Below are 25,162 nucleotides of genomic sequence, written 5' to 3' on the forward strand. Positions count from 1 at the left end.
GATTGGTGTCCTTTGACAAAATCTACCAAGACGACCCTTTTGAAATCTGCTCCCCCTACCCCATCGCGCCAGCCCGGCAAAAAGGTTGTGGTTACCCTGAGCTGACCTCTCTGCTGTGAATGGAAACTGGCTGGGCAGATCCCCCTGGGAAACTGCTGCTTCGCTGGGATTCTTCCAAGACAAGTCCATTCCGGAGGGAACGATCCATTGATCAGTGAGGCACGTTGAAGCACTTTTGTCCCAACAAACCCGTGCACGGATGACTGGAACCCTACTCGCACACCTCCTGGGCCTAGTGAACCTGCCGTTAACACAGCCTCACGCTGACGCTGGCCATGATGCTTGCCCACCCAGAGCTGCTGGACGGACATGCACTTTGACTTCAGAAACAAGCATCTTTGGAGAAAGGCGGGACCGAGTTGCGAGACCAAGAACAGATGACCCTTTCCTGATACGGATCACTCATGAGTCTATCAATCCAGGTTCCCCTCGGGGCTCTGGCCATGGGTGTAAGGGGAGGACCGGGAGGCCGACTGAAAGGGGAGCTGGGAGCCCACAGACAGCAGGCTGAGACCAAGGGCCACAGGACCAGTCGGCAAGACACCGCCTTCCACTGGAGCCAACTACTGCCTTCCCGGAACCGATGTGGCTGACGTTCAAAGTCTACATACACATTTTTAAAAAGCAAGATTGCCAGAGACCAGCGGCTGTTTTCCATTTTTAATGTTTGGAAACCCACAGTCTGCAAAACGAGTCCCCCCTCCTCCTCTAAAATAAGGAGAACAGATCCCTGAATCCCACCCCGGATGCTTTTTCAGGTGAAACCAAAGGAAAACTCCAGTGGCTTCCACTTCACAGCATCTCCGGTGGGGAAACCGGCCTAACCAAATAACTTACGCTCTTCAAGAGCAAGCATAAACACTCAACCAATGAGGTAGCGGGCAGTCAGCAACTCTCAAACAGGTCCTCATCGAAATGAGGCAAGTCCAAGGGGTCACCGGTTAGCGCATTCAGCGCTGAAGTAGAAAAAAACTCATCAAAAATATCCGTCTTCACGGGGCTGTCCAGGTCCAAGGCCTGAGCGCAGGTGTGACTTGCCCAGGGGCTGGCCTGGCCGCCGTCCAGGTCTTTCTTGGTGGGACTGCAGTAATTGTGGTCCCCTCTCGGGTGCGAGTTTTGGGGACTCAAGCCTAGTTCGCTGGGGGCTGGGACTGGGACTGGGACGTGGTTGTCTCCCATTTCCAGGTACTGAAAGTCCACCTCCCCGGGCTCGGGAAGTGCAGGGGACGCCACAACTGCAGGACAGAGCAGCTCAGCTAAAATCTCTTCCTGCGTCTGGCCGCTGAGTGGGGACGCGCTGGGCAGTGGGGGACCCCCGGCTGAGCTGTCCGCAATATCGATCTGGTACTGCAGCTCATTTAACAACTGTTCGATGGAGTCACAGTCGCTGGGGGAGCCACAGTGAGATGTGTTCTCCAAGGGGTCCCTGGGGGGCATCCCACTTGGGGGGGAGGACGAGGAGGAGGCAGGGGAAGAGGTGAGGGCAGCCAGCTTCTTCTTTTTGGCCCGGAGCTTCTTCAGCAGCTTCAGCCGGAGCTGGTGGATCTGTCCCTCCCTTGTCTCTCCAAGGGCAGCTGCCGAGAACCCTCGGTCCTTGCCAGGAGAGGCGCTTCCACCCATCCTCTGAGGGCCCAGGTCAGCGGTGCCAATGGGGCACGGAAGAGATGCTGTGCCCCCTGAAGCAGGCTGGCTTGGGAGTTCAGGGGGCTTACTCGCCCACTTATGGGCCTTCTTGGATGCCCGGGATGCCTTCTGGCTCCCTGCTTTCGTCTTGAAGCCGCCAAAGTTCCGCGCACCTTTCACAGATGGCTGCAAGCCCGTGAGGGCGGTCCTGGCCTGCGCAGACACGCAGGGTGGCATGAAGGAAACGCCCCTGCTTAGCAGGCCTTGCACCCAGCTCCCTACAAATGGCTTCTTCTGCACCTCGTACACGGGCTGCTTTGCTCCGGGCCTGGCACTGCCAGGCCCAGCACCCGATGCCTGGGAGGGAACGTGTGGTTCTGGCTTTAATGCCTCTGCGCCCGGAGGAGAACGATGCGCCAGCTGAGCGCCTGCCTGCGATTCCCCTGGCCCCTCTCCTTGCTGAGGTGCAGCCGCGGGACCAGTGTGCCCGGGAGCAGCGGGGAAGGCATCTTGGGTCCCTGGGGGTCCTGGGGGCAGGCTTGCACCTGGACCTGGGGATGGAAGCCGGACATCCAGAGTTTGGGCTTGGACGGGCTTTTCTGCACATGGAGCTGCCACTAAAGAATCCAGGAGGGAGTCCAGCGACAGCGACGGCGACAGCCTTGCAGCCAGCGCAGGCTGATCTTCTCCCTCGGGCTTGTTTTCTAACGGGAAACACTCTGAGCCGGCCTCTAGTTCATCCAGGGTCAACGCAAGGATGTGACTGCCGGCCAGCCCCTGGGGACCTGAAAGGGCAGGGTCCTTGGGAGCACCACCGGACCCAAGTGCGGGCTGGGTTACAGGAGATCCTGGAGCTGCGATCGGGCTGCCCACCGGGCCCACAGGTGAGAGCGTCTGGTTCTGACTCCCCAAAGTGTCTCGGTCATTGGTCTCTGTAAGTGGAAGGCTGGCGGTTGCGTTAGCTGGCGTGGGAGAGGGTTCTCTCTCCCAAATAACAATGTGAATCTCTGAAGCTGGAACTTCAAATCGCTCCCGTCTCTCAGAACACGGGCCTTTTAAGTCATCGCATTCAAGCCAACTTCCTGAGGGAACGAGAAAGAACAGGCAAGAGGTTAGACATGCAAAGGATGCCATTCTAGTCAATAACCCTTTCCATGCTGGGTCTCTGGGCCCCGGCCAGAGGGGAACAGCTGACACGTGGCTCGTCACCATGCAACAGCTGGTGTTCAGGTCAATGGAGCGATGAAGGGCAGCTTGCTTAGGAGAGAGTCGTTTATAACGCCCCCCCCCCCCCGCCCCCCATACCCATGAAACTCAAGACCAAAGTGTACCTCCATGTGGAGCTGAAGTTAAACGAAGCCCCTTTCCACAGGTGCAACCCCCGCTTCCGTTCTTAAAGAACCTCTGCCTTTCCATGGAAACGAGATGATGGATGGCCAGGGAAGTGTTTAGGGCTAGGTCGAGTCTGGAGTGTCAAGCCTTCAAGGCTTGTGTCACTGCGACAAGACGTGGGAGGCACCGGTGTTGACGGTAGGTGGGGCTGCTGGCCTTTCTTTAGGTCAGCACCATCTCAGGTGGGCAGCAGGGCTAGGTGGCAATCAGTCTGAATGATCTGTGGTGGTTAGATAACTTTACGTCTGCATGAGGATGTATTAAAGTATAGGGATGAAATCCAACCTGCCCATCAGGTCAGAACCTGATGGCATCTCCGTGGGGGTGTGGCCTTCTATAAGGAGGACCCTGGGAACCTCCTCGTGTCTCTGCCACTTTGCCTTCCTGCCTGCTGGGACTCTGCTGGAGCCCTGGCCTGTTTGCACCCACCTCGGACCCACGATCCTCCTGCGTTCTGCATTGCCGCGGTGGCCACGTGAGCCTGAAGAGGGACGCAGGGGCTAGGGTCGTACTTTTGGACTTGCACTGGACTGGGTGGGGCAATCTCTTGATATTTAATTACTTCGTGATGTGAAATTCTTATACATATATGTCACTGGATTTGTTTCTCCAGTTGACCTGGCCTAACACATTAGATTATCCCCTTCCTAAAGGGGAAAAAAAAAGCAAGACTAAGCAGTAAAGGAAGATGGCGAGGTGCTGGAAGGCGATGGGTCAGGGAAAGTGTGCTTTGACATTTCTACGTTACTATCGCAGGTGAACTAGGCAAGGGCTAACTGTCAGCCTGGCAGGGAACAGCTTTTACAAAGCCAGCCACTCCGCGTGCTCTTCCTGCAGATGTCTCCAAGCTATCCAGGAGCCGCGGCCTCCATCAGCACTCACACTTGGGTGACACAGAGATGAACAGAAAGGGGCCACTTTCAAGAGCACTGGGACACGGCACTGGCTCCTGTTGAACTAAGTGAGATGAACTACCCCCATCACACTTCTGAGTTAGGCCTTTCCGGTCGGGCCCCACAGTGGTGAACACCCCAGGGACTGTGCCTGCTGCAGGGAGGTGTGGCACTTCACAGTGTCCTTGGACTTCCCAAGTCCCGCTCCCCACACCCTGTGCCAGGAGTAAGTCTGAGGGCCGCCTGCCAGTAAATAACTGTGTGAGCGCATTCAGTGTCCTCCTTTGCTGTGGGAACTCCTGGTTGATAGAGAGCGGGCGGAGCCAGGATCTACTTTCTAGTGCCAAGAAAGCCTTCTCACAGGCTCAGGAGCAGGCTCGAGGAGTGGAGGGATGAGGAGGAGTAAGGGCTGTCTTCATGGCTACGACCCATTCAGAGACACCGCTAGGGCACCATTAGTGACGGAGAACCACGGAGGACCCAGGCCTCACACAGACCGCACCACCATGTCCAAAGGGGGGAATGAGAAGGCAAGACGGCAAGGACCCACTAAAATACCTGGTACAAACGAGCCTCTGGAGCGGATCCAAATCTATGTGATGAACGAAAGCAAATGGCTCGTCTGTGCGGTCAGGGTCGGAAAGCACACTTCCCGAGAAGGTGCGCCAAAAGGGGCGTCGTGCCAGCCTCCCTGAGGCCCTCAAGGAGGCGGAAGGTTCCCCTGGGCAGCACTGGGTCACTCTGAGACAGAACACCGGCCCCCACGGGCGCGACTGCCCTGCTCTCCGCACGGCCAAGTGACCCACCCAACGCTGCCGAGCAATGGAAAGCAGCACAGGCGCTCTTCTGGATGGGCGCTGGCTGGTGCTCCTATGAACATTGCTGAGCAGGATGACTGCCTCTGCGACGGGAGTCTCCCTCTGCACTCTGGACGGTCCAGCTAAACCATCACGGGGCTGGGGGTGGGGGTGGGGTCCCTGCACGCACCGGGGCCGGGATACTTGGAGTCTCTCCAATTTGGAAAATGCCCAAGCAATAGGAAACGTCACACCAAAGTGACAGACATCCCCCCAGCGCCTTCCTATACGCACACACGCTGCCAGGGACACGGCCCGGGCCCAGCGACCAATGAGAGCAAGACGCACTCACTGTGCCCACGGGAGAGACGCAAGGGGCTTGAGCAGATCTGACAGTGTCCTTATTTGGCCCGCTAGTCAATTCCGTGATGTTGACAAGGCTCTCCCACGCTTTGATGGAGGTTTAGCCAACTGTGGATTCCCCATCTTCCACGTCAGGTGGGGACAAGCTGCGCAAACAGTCTGACGCTGACCCATCCCAGAGCTTTCTAGCTTGCCAGCGTGAAGTGCTACCATCGCAAACCAGGCAACAGTGGTTGTAGTTTGCCGTTCTCTCAGAGAAGGAACAAACGCTAACACCCACCTGGTGCTTTCCTCAATGAGCAGGGGCTACTCATGAGCCGGAAACAGAAAAGGAAATCACAGACCCTCCTGTGAGAAGGCACACACACGGACCAGGGCTCCCGGAGGGTCCATGCTGCTTTCCTGGGAAGGGGGAGGAGGGGCGGGGGTCTGCTCTTGGTAATGGCAGATGTGGACCCGAACTCAGGTGTAGTGAGCGCAATAAATAAGGTCGCCCAGCAGTGCTTATGAGAAATGGACGAAAACTTGTATACACACGTGGACAGGGACATGGGTGAGGAGGGGCCTGTGTAAGAGTGCAAATAGCATCTCTCTGTAAGCACAGACAGGTGGGTGCAGGCACACGTGTTCAGAAGAGACAGTTAGAGATACTTCTCAGACTTCACTGGGCACTTTCCAGGGGTTTGAAGGCTGAGGGCTCAGCCCCACGGGATGGCTCGGCCAATCAGCATCGAGAGTCCAGAGTCAGCTCAGTGAGTGAGTAGCGTCTTAAAATCTGGGCGCAGCACTGAAGACACCGCCACTGGTCTCCCCTTGTCAGGAGCCAGAGGCTCGCCAGCGCCACAAGGAGGACCAAGCCTGCGCGGCTGGCAGCTCACAGCCAGGACTCAGCGACCAGGACCACCATGGGCAGAGCCCCCAAGGGGCAGAGGCCACAACAGATGACCCTGCTAGCACGGGACAAGGCAGGACAACGCCCACATTCAAACCTAAGACCCGGAGGCCAGCGGACTCCCCGAGTGTGAGACACTCGTCCCGAGACACGGGCGGAACCACCTCAGGACGGAAGAGCAGCGGGACCTACAGGACAGCACTCTGGCCAACAGTCTCCCTGGTGCACAGGGCAGCAGGGAGTCAGAGCACAGGGAGCGCAGCCTGTGGAGACGCTGACCCCAGTGGGGACGGCAGAGCTAACGCTGCTGTGGTTGCTCGGCATGGGAAATGTCCAAGGGGACTGACCTGCGGTGTAAATGTTCACCAGAAAACGCAGTGAAGTGTTATTTTAAATAATAATACGAAAAGCCAGGGACAAGTTTTGTTGTTGTTATTGTTTTAAAAATACCAGCATTTGGTTCCCATGCCTACACCGTTAAAAAAACACATTTTTAAAACACTTACCATCGGCATCTAGGATCCAGGTGATAAAGTGACTGTTCGCTCGGTACTGAATCACGGAGGTGGCCCGGTAGAGCGTGCCTGCGAAGTGAAAGGCGTACTGCTGGAGGTCGCCGTGAGGTAAGCCTTCCACAAAGTGCACCATGAAGACGGGGGAGAGCCTGGGGGGGGAGAAGGCAGGCACCATCAGGGCTGTGTGCTGCAGGACACCGGCCCGAATCTGATTTCAAGCTGGCAGCACTCAGTTTCCCCACGTGCCTCTCCAGATGAGCGACTGATTAGAAACGGGACTCTCACGGACCCCTCGGAGCACGACCTGGCCGACAGCCGGCACAGCCGGCAGGAAGGCTCACAGGCCACATCACAGCAACGGCTCTGGAACAGCAGGACGGCTGGGGGAGAAGACCCCTGAGCAGTGATCAGAAGCTAAGGCCCAAACCACCCCCCTTCTCCATTTGAGAATCTGCAATGTTCTTTGCTGTCAAGTTTATACATCACTTGCTTTTGTGGGACAGGAGGGGAGAAGTGTACAACAAAGTTACAACCCCAAGATAGTCAATAAAACCAACACAACAACAACAAAAATCCCATGACAACATGCTGATAATTAGGCCAATTTTAGTTATCTCAGGAAACAGACAATAAAATTTCCACTTGGTAAAAAAAAGCTCAATTTGTAACCAGGGAGAAAAGGCAATTTGACATACTGATTGATGTACTGTAAACTCCTGAACATCCATGTAATTTACCTTTAAAAATTACATGCCACACATCAGAAAAGAAAATCCAAAGATGGGCCAGAAATGGCTAAATTTAACCAAGCCTTCAGGATTTAAGGAAAACGTCAAACGACTCCTTCCTCAATATTTAAACAGCTGTCAAACTTCCTTGGCTTAGCAGAATGATCCAACCGAGACACAGACTTGAATCAATGTCCGAGACGCAGACTCGGGCTGGCGGGGCCATGCTGTCAGTCACTGCCAAGCACCACAAAGAAACGCCCTGCAAACTGTCCGAAAGGCCACTCTTCAAACCCAATTCCTTTTCAAAGTCACACCTCCCTTCCTGAGTTCTCAGCCATCAGTGTCCGCGTTCTCCCAATGACCCTTCGCCACTCATCTGCAGACACATGACAGTCTCACAGCGGGACACACGCACCTCAGCGCCCTGGTCTCTACTGACTAGTATTTCACACGATACTACCGAGGCCTGTTACTAAAGGCCCTCTGGTGGATCTCCAAGCTAGCCGATCCCAGCAGCTTCCTGAGCTGTGTGTGCACAGAGAACACTCTCACAGACCCACTCATGAGAACGAGGAATAAAACCACCTGGCACGTGTGGTCTGTGCTGCTCACACCCCCTAGCCGTCCAGAAGACTTTTCCGCCACTCACTGAGTGAGAGCGGCGAAGATGCGGCCTCACACCAAGCCCAGGCCCGACCACAGTGCATGTGCAGACTCCAGTTCGGCACAGGAACTGACTGGTCAGGGAAGGACAGACAGCCAGGTCTTGTACAGACACCCGCAAGTGTCTGGTGTTCACTGCAGCTGACTGACTTAATAATCCATCTTTCAGAAAACATGCTGTAATAATGCATGCTGGTTTCAGGAAAATTCACGTTGCTCTCTAAACTTCATTATATCTTAGATCAATCACAGCATTGGTTAAGCTAGTTTAAGACCCTAAGACAATATAAACACGATCAACTGAATCCAAATGATTATCATCGATCTACATTAGAAACAAGAAAATAGCTTCAGGAAAAGTCAACTGTTCAACAAAGGTTCACAAACTATATTCTTTGGAGGTTAAGGTTGAGGGGTTTTTTTTTTAAAGCAGTACAATTGTTTGTTTACATTACAAAAAACAGATTTTTAACTCCTATTATCAACCCTTCACCCAAAATGTTATCAGGGGATGGAGTTTATCTTTTCGGTAGAGCCTCAAGCTCGCCGTCCTTGAGTCGACGCTGGCTCGCAGCGACTCGCCAGGACAGGGAGAACTGGGCCTGTGGGTTTCGGAGACTGTAACTCTTGAAAGGAGTAGAAAGCCTCGTCTTTTTCCCACAGAGCTGGCTGGTGTTTTCGAACTGCTGACCTTGGGGTTAGCAGCCCAATGTGTAACCGCTACGTCACCAGGGCTCCTACAGTGCCTCAAAAGCGAAGCTTTAATAAGACAGAAGACAGGCCATTTCTCTTCCGTGGAAATAGAAGGTGAAAGAAAGAAGCTGCTCGGGTGCCCGAAGAGGAAGGTGCTGACCAGCTCCCACGGCAGGAACGAAACGTTGGTCTCAAGAGTCTGCGGAGTAAAAACTACGCCTGATGGGAAGCTCCTGTGCTTCAAGTCACCACGGTCTGAACGGAGCTCAGAGGAAAAGCAGCGCCCGCACACCCTCCCCGAGGTGGGCTGCCGACCAGGCGCCCGGGGAACGCAGCACCACCCACTGTCAGAATGCTCTCAGGCAGGCTTACCCATGGTGACCACAACGAGGCTACTCTCAGGTCAGCCCTAGCAGCCTGTTTAATTTGTTTCTAAATCCCATGAAGACACCAACAAAGAGCCAAAGCAATTTCAAAGTAAAATACTACAAAGACCCGTATCAAGCTCCTGTCATTGAAATTTTAAGGGAAATTTCACACATTAGCTCAATTTACTTGGATGAATACAAGGAACGCCAAATTACAGGGTCTGCTTAAAAAGGGGCCGCTGGAAGGTAGTGCACACACTGCCCACGGAAACACGACCGGCCTTGCCCACCCGTTCCCAGGTGGGCACCGCCCCACCCTGTGGCGAGAGTGAAGTGTCAGGGAGACCTGCGCTGCAGCCCATCACGAGCCCCTACAAAATGAGGGCTCACCACCAACGCCGAGCCTGAGTCACTTCACCAAGACGCCCGCCCAGCACAAGACGGCAGACACTCACACTCGGCTCCGCTCGGACCGCACCGAGGGGGTGGGACAGGAATCCTTCTCCTGTCCCCTCAGACAACAGGCGTGTCCCACGCAGTGCTGTGACAAGGGAGGGAAGGAGACAAAGGCTGGCGTCAGCAGCACTCAGGAGCGCGGCCCGGTGAGAAGGGATGATGTACGGGACGCTGAGCAGACCCACTGCTTCCAGGAGGCACGGCTGTGCAGCCTGGCCTGGAGGCCCCTGCTCAAAACGAAGCCGGTGATGGCAAGACAGGACTACCCAGGTGCTGAGCCCACAGAGGAAGCAACAGAGGCTGAAGACAGACAGGACAGTAGTAAAAAGAGGCTTTTGGGAAAGAAAAATTTCTAAAGAAACTCAGAGGAGTACTTGGTAAATTTATGGGGTGGGAAGGCAATGTGTACATAAATGAAAGCAAAGGCAATCAACAGGTCTGAGGAAACAAAGCGTGAGGAAAGGAATGATGCCACCTGTCGGTCACGTGGCTCACAGCGTTCACTGTGAACAACCACGCCGACGACAAGAGGAGGAAACAAGCCCGTGGTGGTGGAGAGACAGGGAGGAGGGCTAAGGAAAGACGGGGCGGGCCCAACCTCCACCGCCCAGAGAGGAGACCAGACGCACCAAACCAGACTGCCGCCGCCGTCACGGTGCGTATCACCTTCAAGGGCGCAAAGCCCGTGCCTGGGGAAGGAGTCACAGCAGGACTGCTCTCTTTAGGGCAAGAATGCGCTGCTTCAAAGAAAATTCACCTTTTAAGAAAGAGCCAGAGGCATTTCTGGCCACACTCGCAAGGGCATCAGAGGATAATCGCACTGGCTCTTTATCACAAGACACCTCAAAGTAGTTCCCTCAACGTAGAGTTGGGGAGAGGACAGCCTGAAATGAAGGTACGTACGGAGTGTGTGTGTGTGTGTGTGTGTGTGTGTGTGTGTGGTGGGGGGGGGTACAGTCACAAAAGCAAGATAGACAGATGCACTGCCTGGAATGAAACGGGGCTTCTATTAAAGCAGGAAGCTAGTCCTCCCCGGAACCTCTCGCTGAGGACAAATGGAAAAGCTGAACAGAACATAATACATATTCCCATCTGCTCAGAGGCAGCCGCGAGCTCACAAGATGATGAGAATTACCGAGATGAAGTCCGGGAGATGGAAATTCAGAGCAATGTGCCTACAACTCATCTATGAATCATCTTGGTTCTTGAAATCAGATTAAGGTAAACCCCAGAACTGAGAGACTCCGGCCACTTGGAAGGAGAGAAAAACAGAAGCCTCATATCCCTCCGGGAGGGAAAAGGCCAAAGGAGGGAAACACCTCGTTTCTTCATTGAAGAAGCGGGCACTGAGCCGTGATGGCTGCACACTAGCCGTGGCAGGTGACAATCCCAAACTACGATCAACTCAGCTGTCTCAAGGCCCAAACGAACGCAGCACTTCTCAAGGCAGGTTGTCGCTATCATAAGAGCCCCCACCCTCTCCCTCTGAAAACGGCAAGGCCATCTCTCACTCACTTTTCCAAGGTCATTCTCCGTATTTGGGACTTGTCGCTGCAATTGTTGCACGGGCCAAAATGGGCAGCATTAAGCGGGTGCCACTCAGGGACGACACGTGTAAAGGTGACCAGAGTCTTCATACACCTATTTCAAAAAACAACAACAAATAACAAACATGATGTAATTCACTTGCATCAAACGAAAGAAAGGCATTAAACCCACGTCTGACTAAGGCCGTTCCCTTCCCTCGCTGACTCGTCCTCGGGCACCGGTGAGTCAGCACAGCACGTCTCCAGACCGACCAGTCGTGGAGGCCTTCCTGATGACCCCTCCCTCATCAGTCACCTAGAGCTTTCCACCAGGACAGGCAGCAAGGACATGCTGTTCTAAGACGGGCTCCTCACGCATCCTTCTTGGCTGTGGGCTGGCCAATGCACACAGGATCCCCCTAGGCTTAAAAGGCCAATTTTGCCCCCGGAATTATGGAGGCAAGTAAGCAGGGGGATAAGATATTTTAAATGTGAAAGAAAAGCACTGTTACTGTCATTCAAAAAGTGAGAGTAATACTTAGACACTGCTAGACAGAAACAGATGGAACTTCTTAGCCACTAGACAGGACCTTCCAGAAATGTGGAGTGAGTTCTTTATGAGGAAAGAAAGGACATGGGGTAATCGTAATTCACAGATGTAAATACAAGGGAGAAAACAACTGCATTGAAGGCAATTTCTTGGCAAGAATAAGGGCAAGACTGAAAGGACTTTGGGTGGGTAGACAGTTTTTATGCTTTTATGCTTTATGGAGATAAATGCATAACAAGTATGAATTTACGCTACAGGGCACCAGAAAAGCCACACCTAGCTCACTGCCATGCAATCAGCGGTGACTCACAGCCACCTCGTGGGTATGTGAGACTGCAGTCTCTTCCTGGGGAGCTGTTGGTGGCCTCGAACTGCCAACCACGTGGATCGTAGCCCAACAGTCACCACTGCACCACGGGGTCTCCTTGTTATGAAAATGTTAACAAGTGATAACAACATGAGCCAGGGAGAGAGCGGTCGTGTAAGCACAGAAGTATTGGGTGCTATTTGAGTTGGTAAAAACCAGACTCAGCGGCATCAGGTGAGTGTCCACTCATGGAGACCTCCAGGGCAGGTGGAGCTGCCCCGTGGGTTCCTGAAACCGTGACTGCCAGGGGAGATGCGGCATCAAAGTGGCTGCTGTTTTGAACTGCTGACTTTGCAGTTACCGGCGCCAGGCTCACCACTAGTCAGAACGGACGTGATGGCAGTGAGTTTGTTCCCGCTGTGGTTCAGTTTAAGTCGCACTCAAGTTAAACCGGGTTATCAGAAATGCTACAAGGTCCAATCGAACCCCCCTGGTAACCACAGATAAACAAGGCAGTCTAACACACACAGACGAAAGGAAGGAGCTGAGAAACAAAGTGGCTCGTCCCTCGTGCCATCACACACACAAAGGCAGCAGTAAAAATGGGTGGGGGGTGTGCCAAGGAGGTACGATACGGCAAGCAACTACTGACGAGACGCACGCGGGCCGTCGTTCTCAGTGATGACCACGCTGCAAATGGGTGAAAGTCCCAAGTCACCAGAACAGTGCAGATGAGTAAAAGCACATGATCTCACAGGAGGAGCTTCAGGGCACACGCTGGTCTGTGTCCACAGTAATCAAGGGAGCCTGCCTGGTGATCTTACCCAGACGAGCTGGTTTTAAGTCAACATCTATTGAGAGGCAAAGACAGACGCTACCTATCAATAAGAGCCTCAATTCAACAGAGAGATAAAGCTACCACAAATGTGTATCTACCTAAAACTTCAGAGCCTCAATGCCTACAAGACAAATGCTGACAGAATTGAGGGAGAAACGAGCCAACCGCTGTAGCTGGAGCCTTCAACACACCACCTTCCTGAACGGGCACAACCACCTGCAAGAAATTAACATGCAGGCGGGGCCGACACAGCACTATCTGCCCAACTAGGCCCAGCCGGCACAGAAGACAGCACGGTTTACGTTCGTCCCCAGCACACACGGGACAATCTCCAAGGCAGACTGTACCTAAAGACACAACAGATCTGGAAAAAACATACAAGGAACGAAATCATATGTCATCTTTTCCAAGGAAACTGGAATTACAAGGACGTGTGGAAACGAACACGACACTGCTAAGCTGCCCAGGAGGGGTCCAGGAGAAGCTGAGCGAGGATCAGAAGCCCCCGAAGAGCGAATGAAATGAAAGCACACCGTGCCGTGGGGACAGACAGGCCCAGCGGGAAGTCGCAGCAGTACCGGTCTGTGCCCATCATCGGAAGACTAACTCCATAACGACACGGACAATCCACAGGACTGCATCAGGAAGAGCAAAATAGGCCCCGAACTACAAACGGAAGGAAGTGACCAAGACTGGAGCAAAGACGAATGACAGACAAGAGAGAGCCGATACAGCTGGACTGACAAAGAAAGAGACAATGCTCGCTCACATCGAACACCCGCCATGACTGTGGAGGCACCTCTACAACCACCAATCCTACAGGAGCAGAAGGAAACTATTACGACAAATGAGATCATTCAGGAGATGAACACGAACTTCCTGTACTGACTCAAGAAATGGGAATCTCATTAGGAGAGGTGAAAGCCACAATCAAACACCTCCCAACACAGAGGCCGAGAACGAGACTCTGCTGGGGACTCCACCACACTTCAACAGATGAGGGACAGCAGCAACAACATGGGCGAGAAGGGATAGATGCTTCCTAACTCATTCTACGAGGCTAACACTGTCCTCATGACAGCAGAGCCACGGACAGGAGGGAAGAACACAGTGGAGACACGGTGCAGGAATTGTGCCCAATCTGAGCTCACCACACCGACGCAAAACACTAAGGGTGTGCAACAAAACAGCAAGGGGAGTAAGCCATGAAGGAATACCACAAATAGACTTTGGGGCCAGGGCTTGGCACCCCATGAGACTCGAATGGAAAACACTCCTAAAGGTCAACAAACAGACCTTGAACTATTTACAGGCTTTTCTTTTTTTTGTCCTTAGTTTGTTGTTTTCTTTTGTTGCTTTGTTTTCCTCCGTATTGTTTTTGTATTTACTATTGTCTCTGCATGTCTAGCTAGATAAGATAGGTGGGATAAACAATACGGAGGAGAAAACGGGGCATGGGGGGAGGGGGGGGGGAGGAGGAAGCGGATGTTAACAAACCCAGGGACAGGGGAACGACAAGTGATCTAAAGTCGATGGAGAGGAGAGTGTAGGAGGCCTGGTAGGGCTTGATCAAGGACAATGTAACTGAGAGGAATTACTGAAGCCCAAACGAAGGCTGAGCATGATAGTGGGACAAGAGGAAAGTAGAAGGAAACAGAGGAAAGAACTAGGAGGCAAAGGGCATCTATAGAGTTCTAAATACAGCCATGTACATATGTAAATATACTTATATATTAAGTATACGATGGAGAAATAGATCTATGTGCATATATTTACAGGTTTAGTATTAAGGTAGCAGATGGACATTAGGCCTCTACTCAAGTACTCCCTCAACACAAGAACACTTTGTTCTATTAACCTGGCATTCCACGATGCTCACCTTCCCAACATGATCGCTGAAGACAAAATGGGTGCAATAAGCAAATATGGTGAAGAAAGATGATGGTGCCCAGCTATCAAAAGATATCGTGTCTGGGGTCATAAAGGCTTGAAGATAAACAAGCAGCCATCTAGCTGAGAAGCAACAAAGCCCACATGGAAGAAGCACACCAGCCTGTATGATCATTAAGTGTCGACAGGATCAGATATCAGGCATCAAAGACCCAGAACAAAAAAATCCTATCACTGTCAATGAGGGGGGATGCAGAGTGGAGACCCAAAGCCCATCTGTAGGCAAACTGGACATCCCTTACAGAAGGGTCACAAGGAATAGAACAGCCAGTCAGGGTGCAGTATAGCACAGGGTCCAGTTCTTTAATGCTCCTCCCTCCCACTATCATGACCCCAATTCTACCTTACACATCTGGCTAGACCAGAGCATGTACGAGTACAGATCAGAGCTGGAAACACAGGGAATCCAGGACAGATAAACCCCTCAGGACCAACACTGAGAGTGGCCATACCAGGAGGGGAAGGGGGAAGTTGGGGGAGAAAAGGGGAACCGATCTCAGTGATCTCCCTATATCCCCCTCCCAGGGGGACGGACAACAGAAAAGTGGTGAAGAGTCATCGGTCAGTGTAAGACATGACAAGTAATCATGTATAAGTTACCAAGGGTTCGCGAGGGAGGGAGGGGAAAAATGAGAAGCTGATACCAAGGGCTCAAGTAGAAAGAAAATGCTTTGAAAATGATGATGGCAACAGATGTACAAATAAATATGCTCGACACAATGGATGGATGTGTGAATTGTGGTAGGAGTTGTCCAAGTCCCCAATAAGAGATTTTCAATGGGGAGCTAATAAGATGTAGATTATGGTACAATAAGACTGTTTAAAGGTGAAAGGAAGAAGAATCCATCATCTCAACAGATGAAGGAAAGCGCTGACAGAAAGTCTCCATGACAGTGACTCCGCTAGCCAGGGCCAGGCAACGCCTCGACCTGATGTCACACACTCACTGAACACAGGGAGACGGCCTGGGGCTTTCCCTGCAGATCAGACTGGACATGCATGCCCTTCCTCGCCGCGTGGCCCTTGGAACTCAGGGCAGAAAGATACAAAGTCTCCAAACCAGACTAGAGCACGTGAAAGCATCCCTTTCCACAGCGACATGATCACATATTGATGTAATCATGATCACACATGACACCAAGCACACACGATATTATCACGTATGATCATGTCACATACACCTATCTAGATAGAGCTCACATATCTAAGACACCCCACCGATTCTACAAGAAAGCTACTAGAAGACCAATGTGTTGAAACTAATGATCAAGAGCAGTCACGAGCAAGTCAGGCGAGGTGAGGAGGGTGGGAGGGGAGGAGGGAGGAAAGATGGAGTCACTGCCCGGGAGACAATGAACTCCTTTTATGATGGCGGACTAACTCAGCAAGGGCTGCCCGACTGACAAACAGCATCTGTGCCACTGAGCTGTTCATATACAGTGTTGACCGGGCAAAGATTTTGGCCCATGTTGTTTAATGTGCTGCATGTGTGCGTGCATGGTCAAACAAACCACACAGACAGACACACACACACACACCCATTAAAGATGCTACTGTGTTACGCAGCCTGGACTGACTCATCACCCACAGGGCCAGTTTGACGTTAACAGAGCCTGTGTGCAAGAGGTGCTTTCTACGTTCAGGGTCAGGTAGGGTGGCTTTGGGGGAAAGTGATTTCTAAAGCAGTGGTTCATTATTCAGTAGAATCGTTCATTATTCAGCAAAATATCACGGAGAGGAGTTGCTACTAACATGGACATGTGCGGTAAAATACCAAGTGTACTAAAGATACAGAACTCTATACACAACGGACTGCTGACCAACAGACTTGGTCTGCATGGGTTCACTTACACAGGGATTTTTCTCTTCAGTGAGTACACTGAACTTTTTTATGATCGGACATGGAAATGAAATGGTGGAAGGACTGGTATGGTGGAACAACATTTTAGAGAAATGAAAAACTGAGAAAGTCAGACTTTACTTTGCATTTCCCTAAGGTTCATGGAGCGTGCCCACCTCTCCTGCCTTCCCACCAAGACAGCCCCAGCAGCCCCTCCGCTACTCTCCGTTCCTCAGTCAATGCCCGAGAGGCATTGATTAGCAGCCAGCACAAACTCCGTGTCAACTACGACAGCCAGTTCAGTACAGGCACCCTCAGTAAGATGTTCCCATCTCTACCCTACTTTATTGTGAAAATCCAGTACACAATGCGTAACTCATAAGAAGGTGTTAGCAGTTTATGATATCAATAAGGCTTCAGACAACAGGAGGCCATTGATAACTAAGGTTTGTTTGGGGAAAGCTAAACTTGGATTTTCCACTGCACGGGGCTCAGCACTCCTAAGCCCTGGTCAACAGGGTCAGTTGTAGAGAAATGCAAATCTGGAAAATGCGACCTGGCAGTTAAAACCCAACAAGTTTTGAACACACTAGAACCTAATACATGCTCAATGGAGAAAAACAGAAATTTTCGGTATTTGGGGCAAGCAAGAAGGGAGTCGCTTCTTTTGAAACCACCAGCATATACTTGCACCTGCCGCGGCGAGGAGGGCGGGCTGCTGGGAACCCAGCGGGCTGGGGACGAGGGGCGCAGAGCACGGAGCCCACACAGGGGCCAGCATGCACTGTTCCCAGGGAACATTACACAGGGCACCGTTTGTTGTCTTCACAAGGAGGAAGCCAAGGGCAGAAGCCCTCAAATACAGTGCCCGTGCCCACCAGAGCACAGTGCTCGGAGCACCGGGCCTTCCTCCCGCCTCCCCCCGCCCCCACCCCCGTCTTTAGTCAGCAAAGGCTGCCGGGGACTTCAGATTCTGGAGGGTGGGTACATACATTTCTGACCCAGGAAAGTTCTCACACGTAACCAAAGAAGAGCTACCGTTAAGTTGGTGGCCGGCATGCCTGGAAGCCCAAAGGGCGGCTAGGCGCCCACCACTGAGAGTGAGCAACTGGGTTTTGCCTGCCAGTGACTGCTCCGGCAGTTAGCTAGTATAAGGCCGACGGGACTCTCAGGCTATTGTTGAAGGGAAAGCCAGGTCATTTGCATAAAGATCAGCCCACGTCCCCGGGAGACCTGGACACAGATGTCTGCTCTCATCCTCCCTCGCTCTGACACACGGCGATTTAAGGCCTCTGCGTGAGGGTAACACCAGCCCTCATCCTGTTCTGAGGCTCTGGGAACTCACTGTGAAAGAACAAACGTTCCTGGCTCTGCTCTGGCATTCCTCAGAGCATCCGCTCCCGCCCAAGACAAAGAAGCCGTCCCACACTGAGCTGATTAATGTCTGAGTGGATGTACGCAGTACGGAGCTAGTGTAATCCCGGTGGTGGTTACACAAGGTCGGCAGTTCTAAACCTCCAGCTGCTCGGTGGGAGCAAGGCGAGGATTTCTGCTCCTGAAAGGAGTGACAGTCTGGGAAGCCCACGGGGCACTTCTACCTTGTCTCACAGGGTCACTGAGTTGGACTGGACTCAGTGGCAGCTGAGTTTGGTCAGCAGTGACTGTCAGCAGAGATGAGCAGGTCAGGCAGCAGGGAAGGTAGATGGCTGGAAACGGAGCTGCCAGAATGCGCATGCCTGGGGCACATGCCCTTGGAAAGTGTCCCTGAAGGGGGTGGATCTCTAATAATTTAGATAAAACCGCCCAACAGAGACAGTGCAACACCATACACGGCCCATCAGCCATGTCCTCCCCAACGGGCGGGGGAGAGGAGGGCATCGCATCAAAGTTGACCCTCGCTGACCCCTCTTATAAACTCTTCCTTTGACCGGTACATGGAAAGAACCCTGCACACCTCTCTCTTCTCCGGGCTTCTTCCCAAGACGCAGCTCAGGTCAAGTCCCTATCAGGACCGCCACCCTCGCCTAGGCATTAGGGGCTGTGTCAGCTCCCAGGGGAGGGGCCTCGTGGGGCTCATCCCTCAGGACGCGAGGGGGAAGGGGCAGTTACCTCGGAGAATGGGTGCCAGGCTCTAACTCCTAACACAGTTCCCGTCGTGTTAAAAAGCCTACTAAGACAAGCAAGGAAAACCCTGGTCTCTCAGAGGCACGAACACACCACATAGCGCTTTCTAAGAACTTCTGGGGACCTCCAAGGAGGGGTGAGCTCAGTCAGCAGGGAATCTAGGGATGGGGGAGGTGGTCAGAGACCCCTCCATCCCCACTGGCCTCCCCAGAGAGAAGTGTGGGCTGCAAGCAAAGTTTTACTCCATTTTACTGCTGGGGCTCCTTTGCAGTCAGAAGGAACTTATCTTAACAACAACGATGAACCCCGCAGAACGCACCTGTGCCGGTACGTGTGCCCGCACTGTGCACACGCAAAGTCCCAGGAGAAGGAGCACGCGAAGAGCGACTCCACGGGAGGCTCAAGCTTCAAGAGCAGGGGCAGCGCGAACACAGGACTGTCCATGTCACCTTGAAAAGGAAAAGAAGGTCATCACTGCTCGGCCACCGACAGACAGATGGACATGACCGCCTTCCGCACACACGCGGGCCCTCCGCTCAGCAGTGCGTGGCAGGGGCGGGGCTCGCAGAACCTTCTGCTGAAACCACCGCAGTAGGGCTCATTATCACCATCACTCATTTCCCTCGTGGTCACTGGTGGAAATGTCTACAGATCTTTCTACTAGCTTTTCTCAGTGGGCAAGGAGAGGGGTGAAATTCTTCTGAGCTATATGAGCCCCAGAGTGCATTAAAACAAGAATCCTGTGAGGCGCTTGTCACAGGTACCACACGATGTAGAATAATTCTAAATTTGTCCAAGACACCATTTCCACTCCAACTGGCCGGCTCCATGCGTGGAAGGGGTCAATAAAGCCCACTGCCCACGCACAGAGGCCGCTAGGACAGGGAGAAATGTGCCCCTGGGTTTCTGAGGCTGTCCATCTTTACAGGAGCAGCCTGCCTCATCTTTCTGTGGAGCGCCTGGTGGGTTTGAACCTCGGACCGTTTGGTTAACCGCCAAGAGCTGAATCGTTCTGCCACCAGGGCACCTTCCAGCGTTCCACGAGCAACCTCACATCCTGGCTCTTCATCTGCCACTCTTCCTCTGAGGCTTTGCTATCAGAATGAGACTACCAACATTCAGAGCCAGAAAGGATCGGCATGTTGTTGTTAAAACCAAACAAAACCTAAGCCAAGTAAGTGGCTGCTGTGGGCACAGATTGTTAAGGTGTGCACTGTTGTTTGGGATTCCCGGGTTTCCAAGTGACAGAATGCATTTAGGGGACAGTCTGTAACCGTTGCCATATTCCATGATTTAAGCAAGGCCTTGGGAAGAAGCTGCCAGCTCTTTCCAGAGAGCCGAGACGCTGAAAGTCCAACCTTCAACTGCGATCAAGCAAAGACCCATTTAAAATTTATTCTAGTTTTAATACTTTCTGCTTTCTTTTCAATTGAAGTTTTTTGTTGTGTTTGCTTTCCCAGTTCCTGTGTTTCCGTACATGAAATCCAGGACAGGTCGATCTGTAGACAGTCACTGGATTAACAGCGTCTTAGGGGAACAGCAGGGAGGTTGGGAGGAAACGGGGAAATGACAATAAGCACACGGAAAAAAAAGTCCTAAAGCTGATTGTGGTGATGACTGTACAAGTATTATGACGACTATTGCATTGTATCTGTGAGTTATATATCAATAAAGCCTAACGGGGGGTACGCACAATTCGATGAAATAGACTCCCACCAAATGGTATTTTCCTCGACGAGTCTGAGTAAGAAGGTGGGAGACACTAATTGGATGATGTGGCCCAGCTGTGCGTGTGTGAGCAGGCTTCGTGGTGATTGGCATCCTGCTGAGTATAAAATGAGCCATCTCAGCAGTGGGAGGTGGGCGAGAGAAGAGCTGGGAGTGTGGCACGTCCTTTACACCCCAAGATCTCTGCACACTGAACCTCCGAGACTGGAGGGGGCAGCGCATGAGAAGAAGAGTGCTCTGGGACAGGAGGTCGGCTTGGGACATGGCTGCGGACGCTGGATGGGAGGAGCTAGGCTTGCTAGCCCACAGAGCTTGAGCTGGTGTCTGCAGAAGAAGCGGGCTTGTTGAGCATTTACTGGCCGTGCTTACGACGGCTTTGGAACACTGTAGGCCAGGCAGAGGGGCTGAGAAAGGCCTGCCTGTGAGCCCAGCGGAATATTTATTTATAGCCTGAATATTTACTTCTCTCACCTGAATTGTACCCTGTGGACTTCCCTAATGAACGAGTCATGAGCGTCACCTGTCAGCATCTGTGGGGGCACAGCAATGAATGGCAGGCCCCAGCCCAGAGTGGCTGGACTCAGGGTATGGCTGACCTCTACCTTGTGGCAATCGGCTGTGGGGGAGGAAGAGGTCAGCTGTGGCCGCAGCAGGGCAACTAGACCGGGGAGAACAGCAAACACCCCGAGAAACTCTAACGAAGACCTGCGCCCTCTAACCCAAGATCACCCACCGTTCAGCGAAATGGCAGGGCTGTTCCCGTAAGGGGGGCCTCCACCTGGAGACCCTCAGAGGCGACCAAAAGGGCCAGTGATTTCTCTCAAGCGAAGACGGGAAGAGCGGGAGGCAGGGACACTGGAGTACTGGAAGTGGAGCCGGGGTGCTGCTCCACTCTGAGCGCTGTAGCCGAGGTCACCAGAGGAATCGCAGGGAGACGGTCAAGTGCCAACCCAATTTCTGGGTCTACTCTCGCCAAAATACGATAAAAATTTTTTTGTTGTTGTTGAAAACAAATAGTCTCAGACACCTCAGAAAAAATTGCTGTTGAAAACAACCTAACTGCAGTTCTACCCTGTGCTACTGGGTCACAAAGAGGCGGCATAGCTCCGATGGCGGTGATTTTTGGTTTAGTCATTCTGGGAGGAGAGTCATGCCTGCAGAATGTGCCAGGGAGGGGCCTCAGCCAACACCCCAGCAGCTTCCGGAAAATGCACCCCGGAAGTGGCCATTCACCCAGCTGGTGGCGGCTGCCAGGACCTGGAGGCGGTGAGCGCTAGAAGCAGAGGAGCCTGGGAGGACCGAGTAGGAGACACTTAGACGTTCCCTCCTTCAAGACAGTTGCACACCTGCCCACATCTGTCCACACACACAGGATCGAACACGTAAAAACGTCAATTTCACAATGTGTCGATTCTACTTTAAGAAGAAAAAATACTAATCCTAGCTGATACCCCAACTTGATAACAATAAATGAGCACGGCCTTCCAGACCTAGCAGCAGCAGTGCCAGAGAACTGGCAGGAGGTCCATCGGTTTGTTACTGTTTCAAACCCACTGAACTTGGATGAGGAAGAAACAAAAGGGCAGGATCGTGGGATAAAGAAATAGGTCAAAGGCTGGCTACGGGAGACCAAGCACTACTTGCGGATCTGAGACCTGGGTTTGATGAGAAGCTGCTGCTCCTGCGGCAGGAGCAGGAACACATGCCCTGTGACAAAACCGACAACAGGTGCCCAGCAGAGGCAGCCGTGCAGGACCCAGCAGAGGCAGGCGTGCAGGGCCGGGCTCAGTAACCCAGAGGCCGGCACGCGAGCCACCCAGTGGCCCCCATCTGCTTCCGGTAAACTGACAGCCTAGAAAACTGGACAGCAGTCGCCTGAGTTCCGTCAACTCAAGGACACACAACACCACAGCACGCTAACTCCCGTCACGCAGTCGACTCCACGCTGCACAGCCGCCTGATCCAGCACTGGCAGGGGAAGTTGAATTACGGCAGTTGGTCTAGATCACGGTTTTGTTGTTGTCTGTTGTTTTACTGAGATAGAATTAAGAGATAATAGCTCGGTCCTATTAAGAAGGGTGTGTGGTCTTCATCGCCATCAGCTTTGGTACCTTTTCTTCCCTCTTGTCCCCATTTCCTCTCCCAGATCACCCCACCCACACGTGCACACTGGAGGGGAGGGGCTTCTGCGCCATCACAGGTGGCCGTATCCTCAACGTTTCAGAAGGTGCCCACAGCACAAGGGCTCACGCTGCTCTCCCCAGGGATCGGCAAGGCTGAAAATCAGGGCCTCGCCACGAGCAGCGGGGCTGCCAGGCCGCCTGTATGTACATGGTACCCACAAGTCACCCCACGCAGGTTCTTCAGCTACTGCGCCCGGGTCTCTTCCCCAGGAGTCTGGTCACTCAGTCACAGAACTCTGTACTTCTAATTAGTTCTTCATGAGAAAAGGGGATGTGTAAACAAACAAAGAAAAAGTTCAACCTACTGGGCTGCCGACAGGAAGAGCAGCAGTTGGAAAGCACCGGCTAGGGCCAGTCTTGGAAGTTCAAGGGCAGCTCTGCAGGGCCACTGCGAGTTGGCATCGACTTCACAGCAGTGACTGTGGGGTTTTTCGGAAACGTTTTAAAAATATCTCTCTCGTCCTCACTTCCCCTCTCATTCTTTGCCCACTTTCTGGCAGACGGATTTTTTTTTAACGTAGTTTGATGGCTGGAGTTGAGACAATGGGCTGGGGTCAGTCTGTGCAGAGTTTTGAGAGCACATGCTAAAAACTCAAGATTACTTGGAGAATTAACGTGTGCAAATATATCCTGTTTTGCCCCAATAAAATATTTAAAATGTGTTTTTTTTAATATTTCTTCAGGTTAGTGAGCAACACAGTTACGGTGTACAACCGACTCACCCAGTGTGCACCGGAGCTGGGGTTGAAGCCTGGTGAAAATCGCGTCGCGGGCTGCATTCAGACAGGCCTCTATCTTTGCAGACACTTCTGCAGGCAGGGTTTCACCATTCCCGCCTGGAAAGAAAACACACAGCATCATCACTTCTCCTCCGTCGTTACTTTTCCACCCCAAAGTCAGACGTTAGCAAGAATTCCATGTTCCCTAGATCCACTCCCTTCACACACGTACTGAAACATTCCGAGTACCTTTAATTCGGAACTTTAAAATGTTTTTAAAAAGAAAGGCTCGCTCAAACATCCAAAACCAGACAGGATAAATCAATCCTGGTCTATGGGGGTGACACAGTGAGCTCCTCTTCGGGTGCTAACTAAAGGTCAGCGGTTCAAACCTCACAGCCGCCCTGAGGGAGACCCAAAGCAGCAGCTCCGCTGTCACTGAGACTGCCACTCGGCAGGACCCGCCCGCCTGCCCGTCTGCTGCTCTTCCAGCGTGTGCACGTGGCTCTGAAGTGGAACGAAAATCTGTGCAGGATGTTACCCAGGTGACGGCTTCATTTCTGTAAGAATGTGTGCGTTTATTTATGGCTCTCGGATACTTCTGAAAATCCTTGTGAGGGACGGGACTGGCTCTTGCATCTCAAAAGTCTGCTGACCCCAGATCTACACCATGGAGAACTACTCAGACACAGAGGTGGACAGACTACCCATGTGGGTAACAATGCTGCTGAACATAAAACACATCTTTAATTTTCAGTAAAATAAATCAGACCCAAAAGTATACGACTGTGCACACATGAATCCACACACCAGGGAGCTTTAAAAAAGTTGGTGGCAAAATTCCACAATCTTTTAACTCCCTTTTCCCACGAACTTTTGGACCCTCGTTAGAAGTCTGAGAATAGGCAAAAAATAATGTAGGGCCACGTGGAGGGCAGGGGCGCACAGACTGAAAGGGGCACGAGGGCACTTTCTCAGTGACAGACCTGGGGTAGAGTTTGTTTCCAGTGGTGGTGACTGCGAGCACGGAGCTGTGACCTGAGACCTGCTCATCTTATGCACCCCAATAACACATCCTCCCAGACTCTGAAAACCACGAACGAAAAGAGTCTGGAAGGAATTCAGCAACAAACTCTGCAACAACACAATGTCCCTGCCTCCCCTCCTCTCTCTGGCACCCCACGCACCGCGCTATCCACGCAGGAGCAGCCGTATCAACTGCCTGGCCAATGCCACTCAGCACGGCCAAGCTCTATGTCGGCCAGTCTCACCCACATCACCACCAGCTTCACCAAACAGCTGACCTGTCTGGCCTCACTGCCACACGGGAAGTTAACTCTAACACACATTATTCACCCTAGAGACCACTGCTAATTCATTCACTGCGCTTTGTACACCTAGCTGCTCCCACACGAAGACTTCTAGTCCAGGAACCCTACTGGGCAGTTCTACTGCATCTCACAAGGTCGCTCTCTGTGGGAACGGGCTCAGTGGGGTAAGACCCCGGGACAGATGACATCTGTAGGCAGTCTTTCAACATGTATTCATTTCCCAAACTAACGTTTGTTGTTTTCTTGCCTCCAAGCCTGTTTCTGGGATGTACACAATATACAACTCCACATCTGCTGCTTTCACAGAGGCTCCACCAATAAACTCAGGCTCTACCACCACGCCACCTCACGCCTGGACACGTCAGCTATTCATTGTAGAGAGCAGCATGATCGGCATCTTTGGGCACCTATCTGTCATCATTTTGATTCTTTCTTTAGGTAAATGTTCTAAAAGTAGAATTACTGTGCCAGAAAACCAGCCAAATTAAAATCAATAACAAACCACAGAAGTTGTAGTGCAGTGAATTATTTAATAGGATTCTTCCAGCAGAAAAGCAGCCGGGCAGGCCCTGTAGGGGAAGCAGTGCTACGTGGCTGCTCTGGCTGAAAGGTTGGTGAGT

General features: G+C 52.4%; 1 protein-coding gene across 1 annotated transcript in view; it reads right to left on the reverse strand.

Moving 5' to 3' along the window:
• Positions 1 to 705: 705 nt before the first annotated feature.
• Positions 706 to 25,162, reverse strand: part of USPL1 (ubiquitin specific peptidase like 1) — a 37,650-nt gene continuing 13,193 nt past the window's right edge. The window contains exons 4-8 of the mRNA XM_004714837.4: positions 23,215 to 23,328; positions 18,901 to 19,030; positions 10,962 to 11,087; positions 6,527 to 6,684; positions 706 to 2,765 (exon numbers count right to left, since the gene is read on the reverse strand). Coding sequence (XP_004714894.3) covers positions 946 to 2,765; positions 6,527 to 6,684; positions 10,962 to 11,087; positions 18,901 to 19,030; positions 23,215 to 23,328 — 2,348 coding nt within the window. The 3' untranslated portion in view covers positions 706 to 945. The remainder of the gene's footprint in view (positions 2,766 to 6,526; positions 6,685 to 10,961; positions 11,088 to 18,900; positions 19,031 to 23,214; positions 23,329 to 25,162) is intronic.

This window comes from Echinops telfairi, unplaced genomic scaffold, assembly GCF_000313985.2.
Source record: "Echinops telfairi isolate 266 unplaced genomic scaffold, ASM31398v2 ScPeMD7_2565;HRSCAF=3150, whole genome shotgun sequence".
Classification (NCBI taxonomy): domain Eukaryota; kingdom Metazoa; phylum Chordata; class Mammalia; order Afrosoricida; family Tenrecidae; genus Echinops; species Echinops telfairi.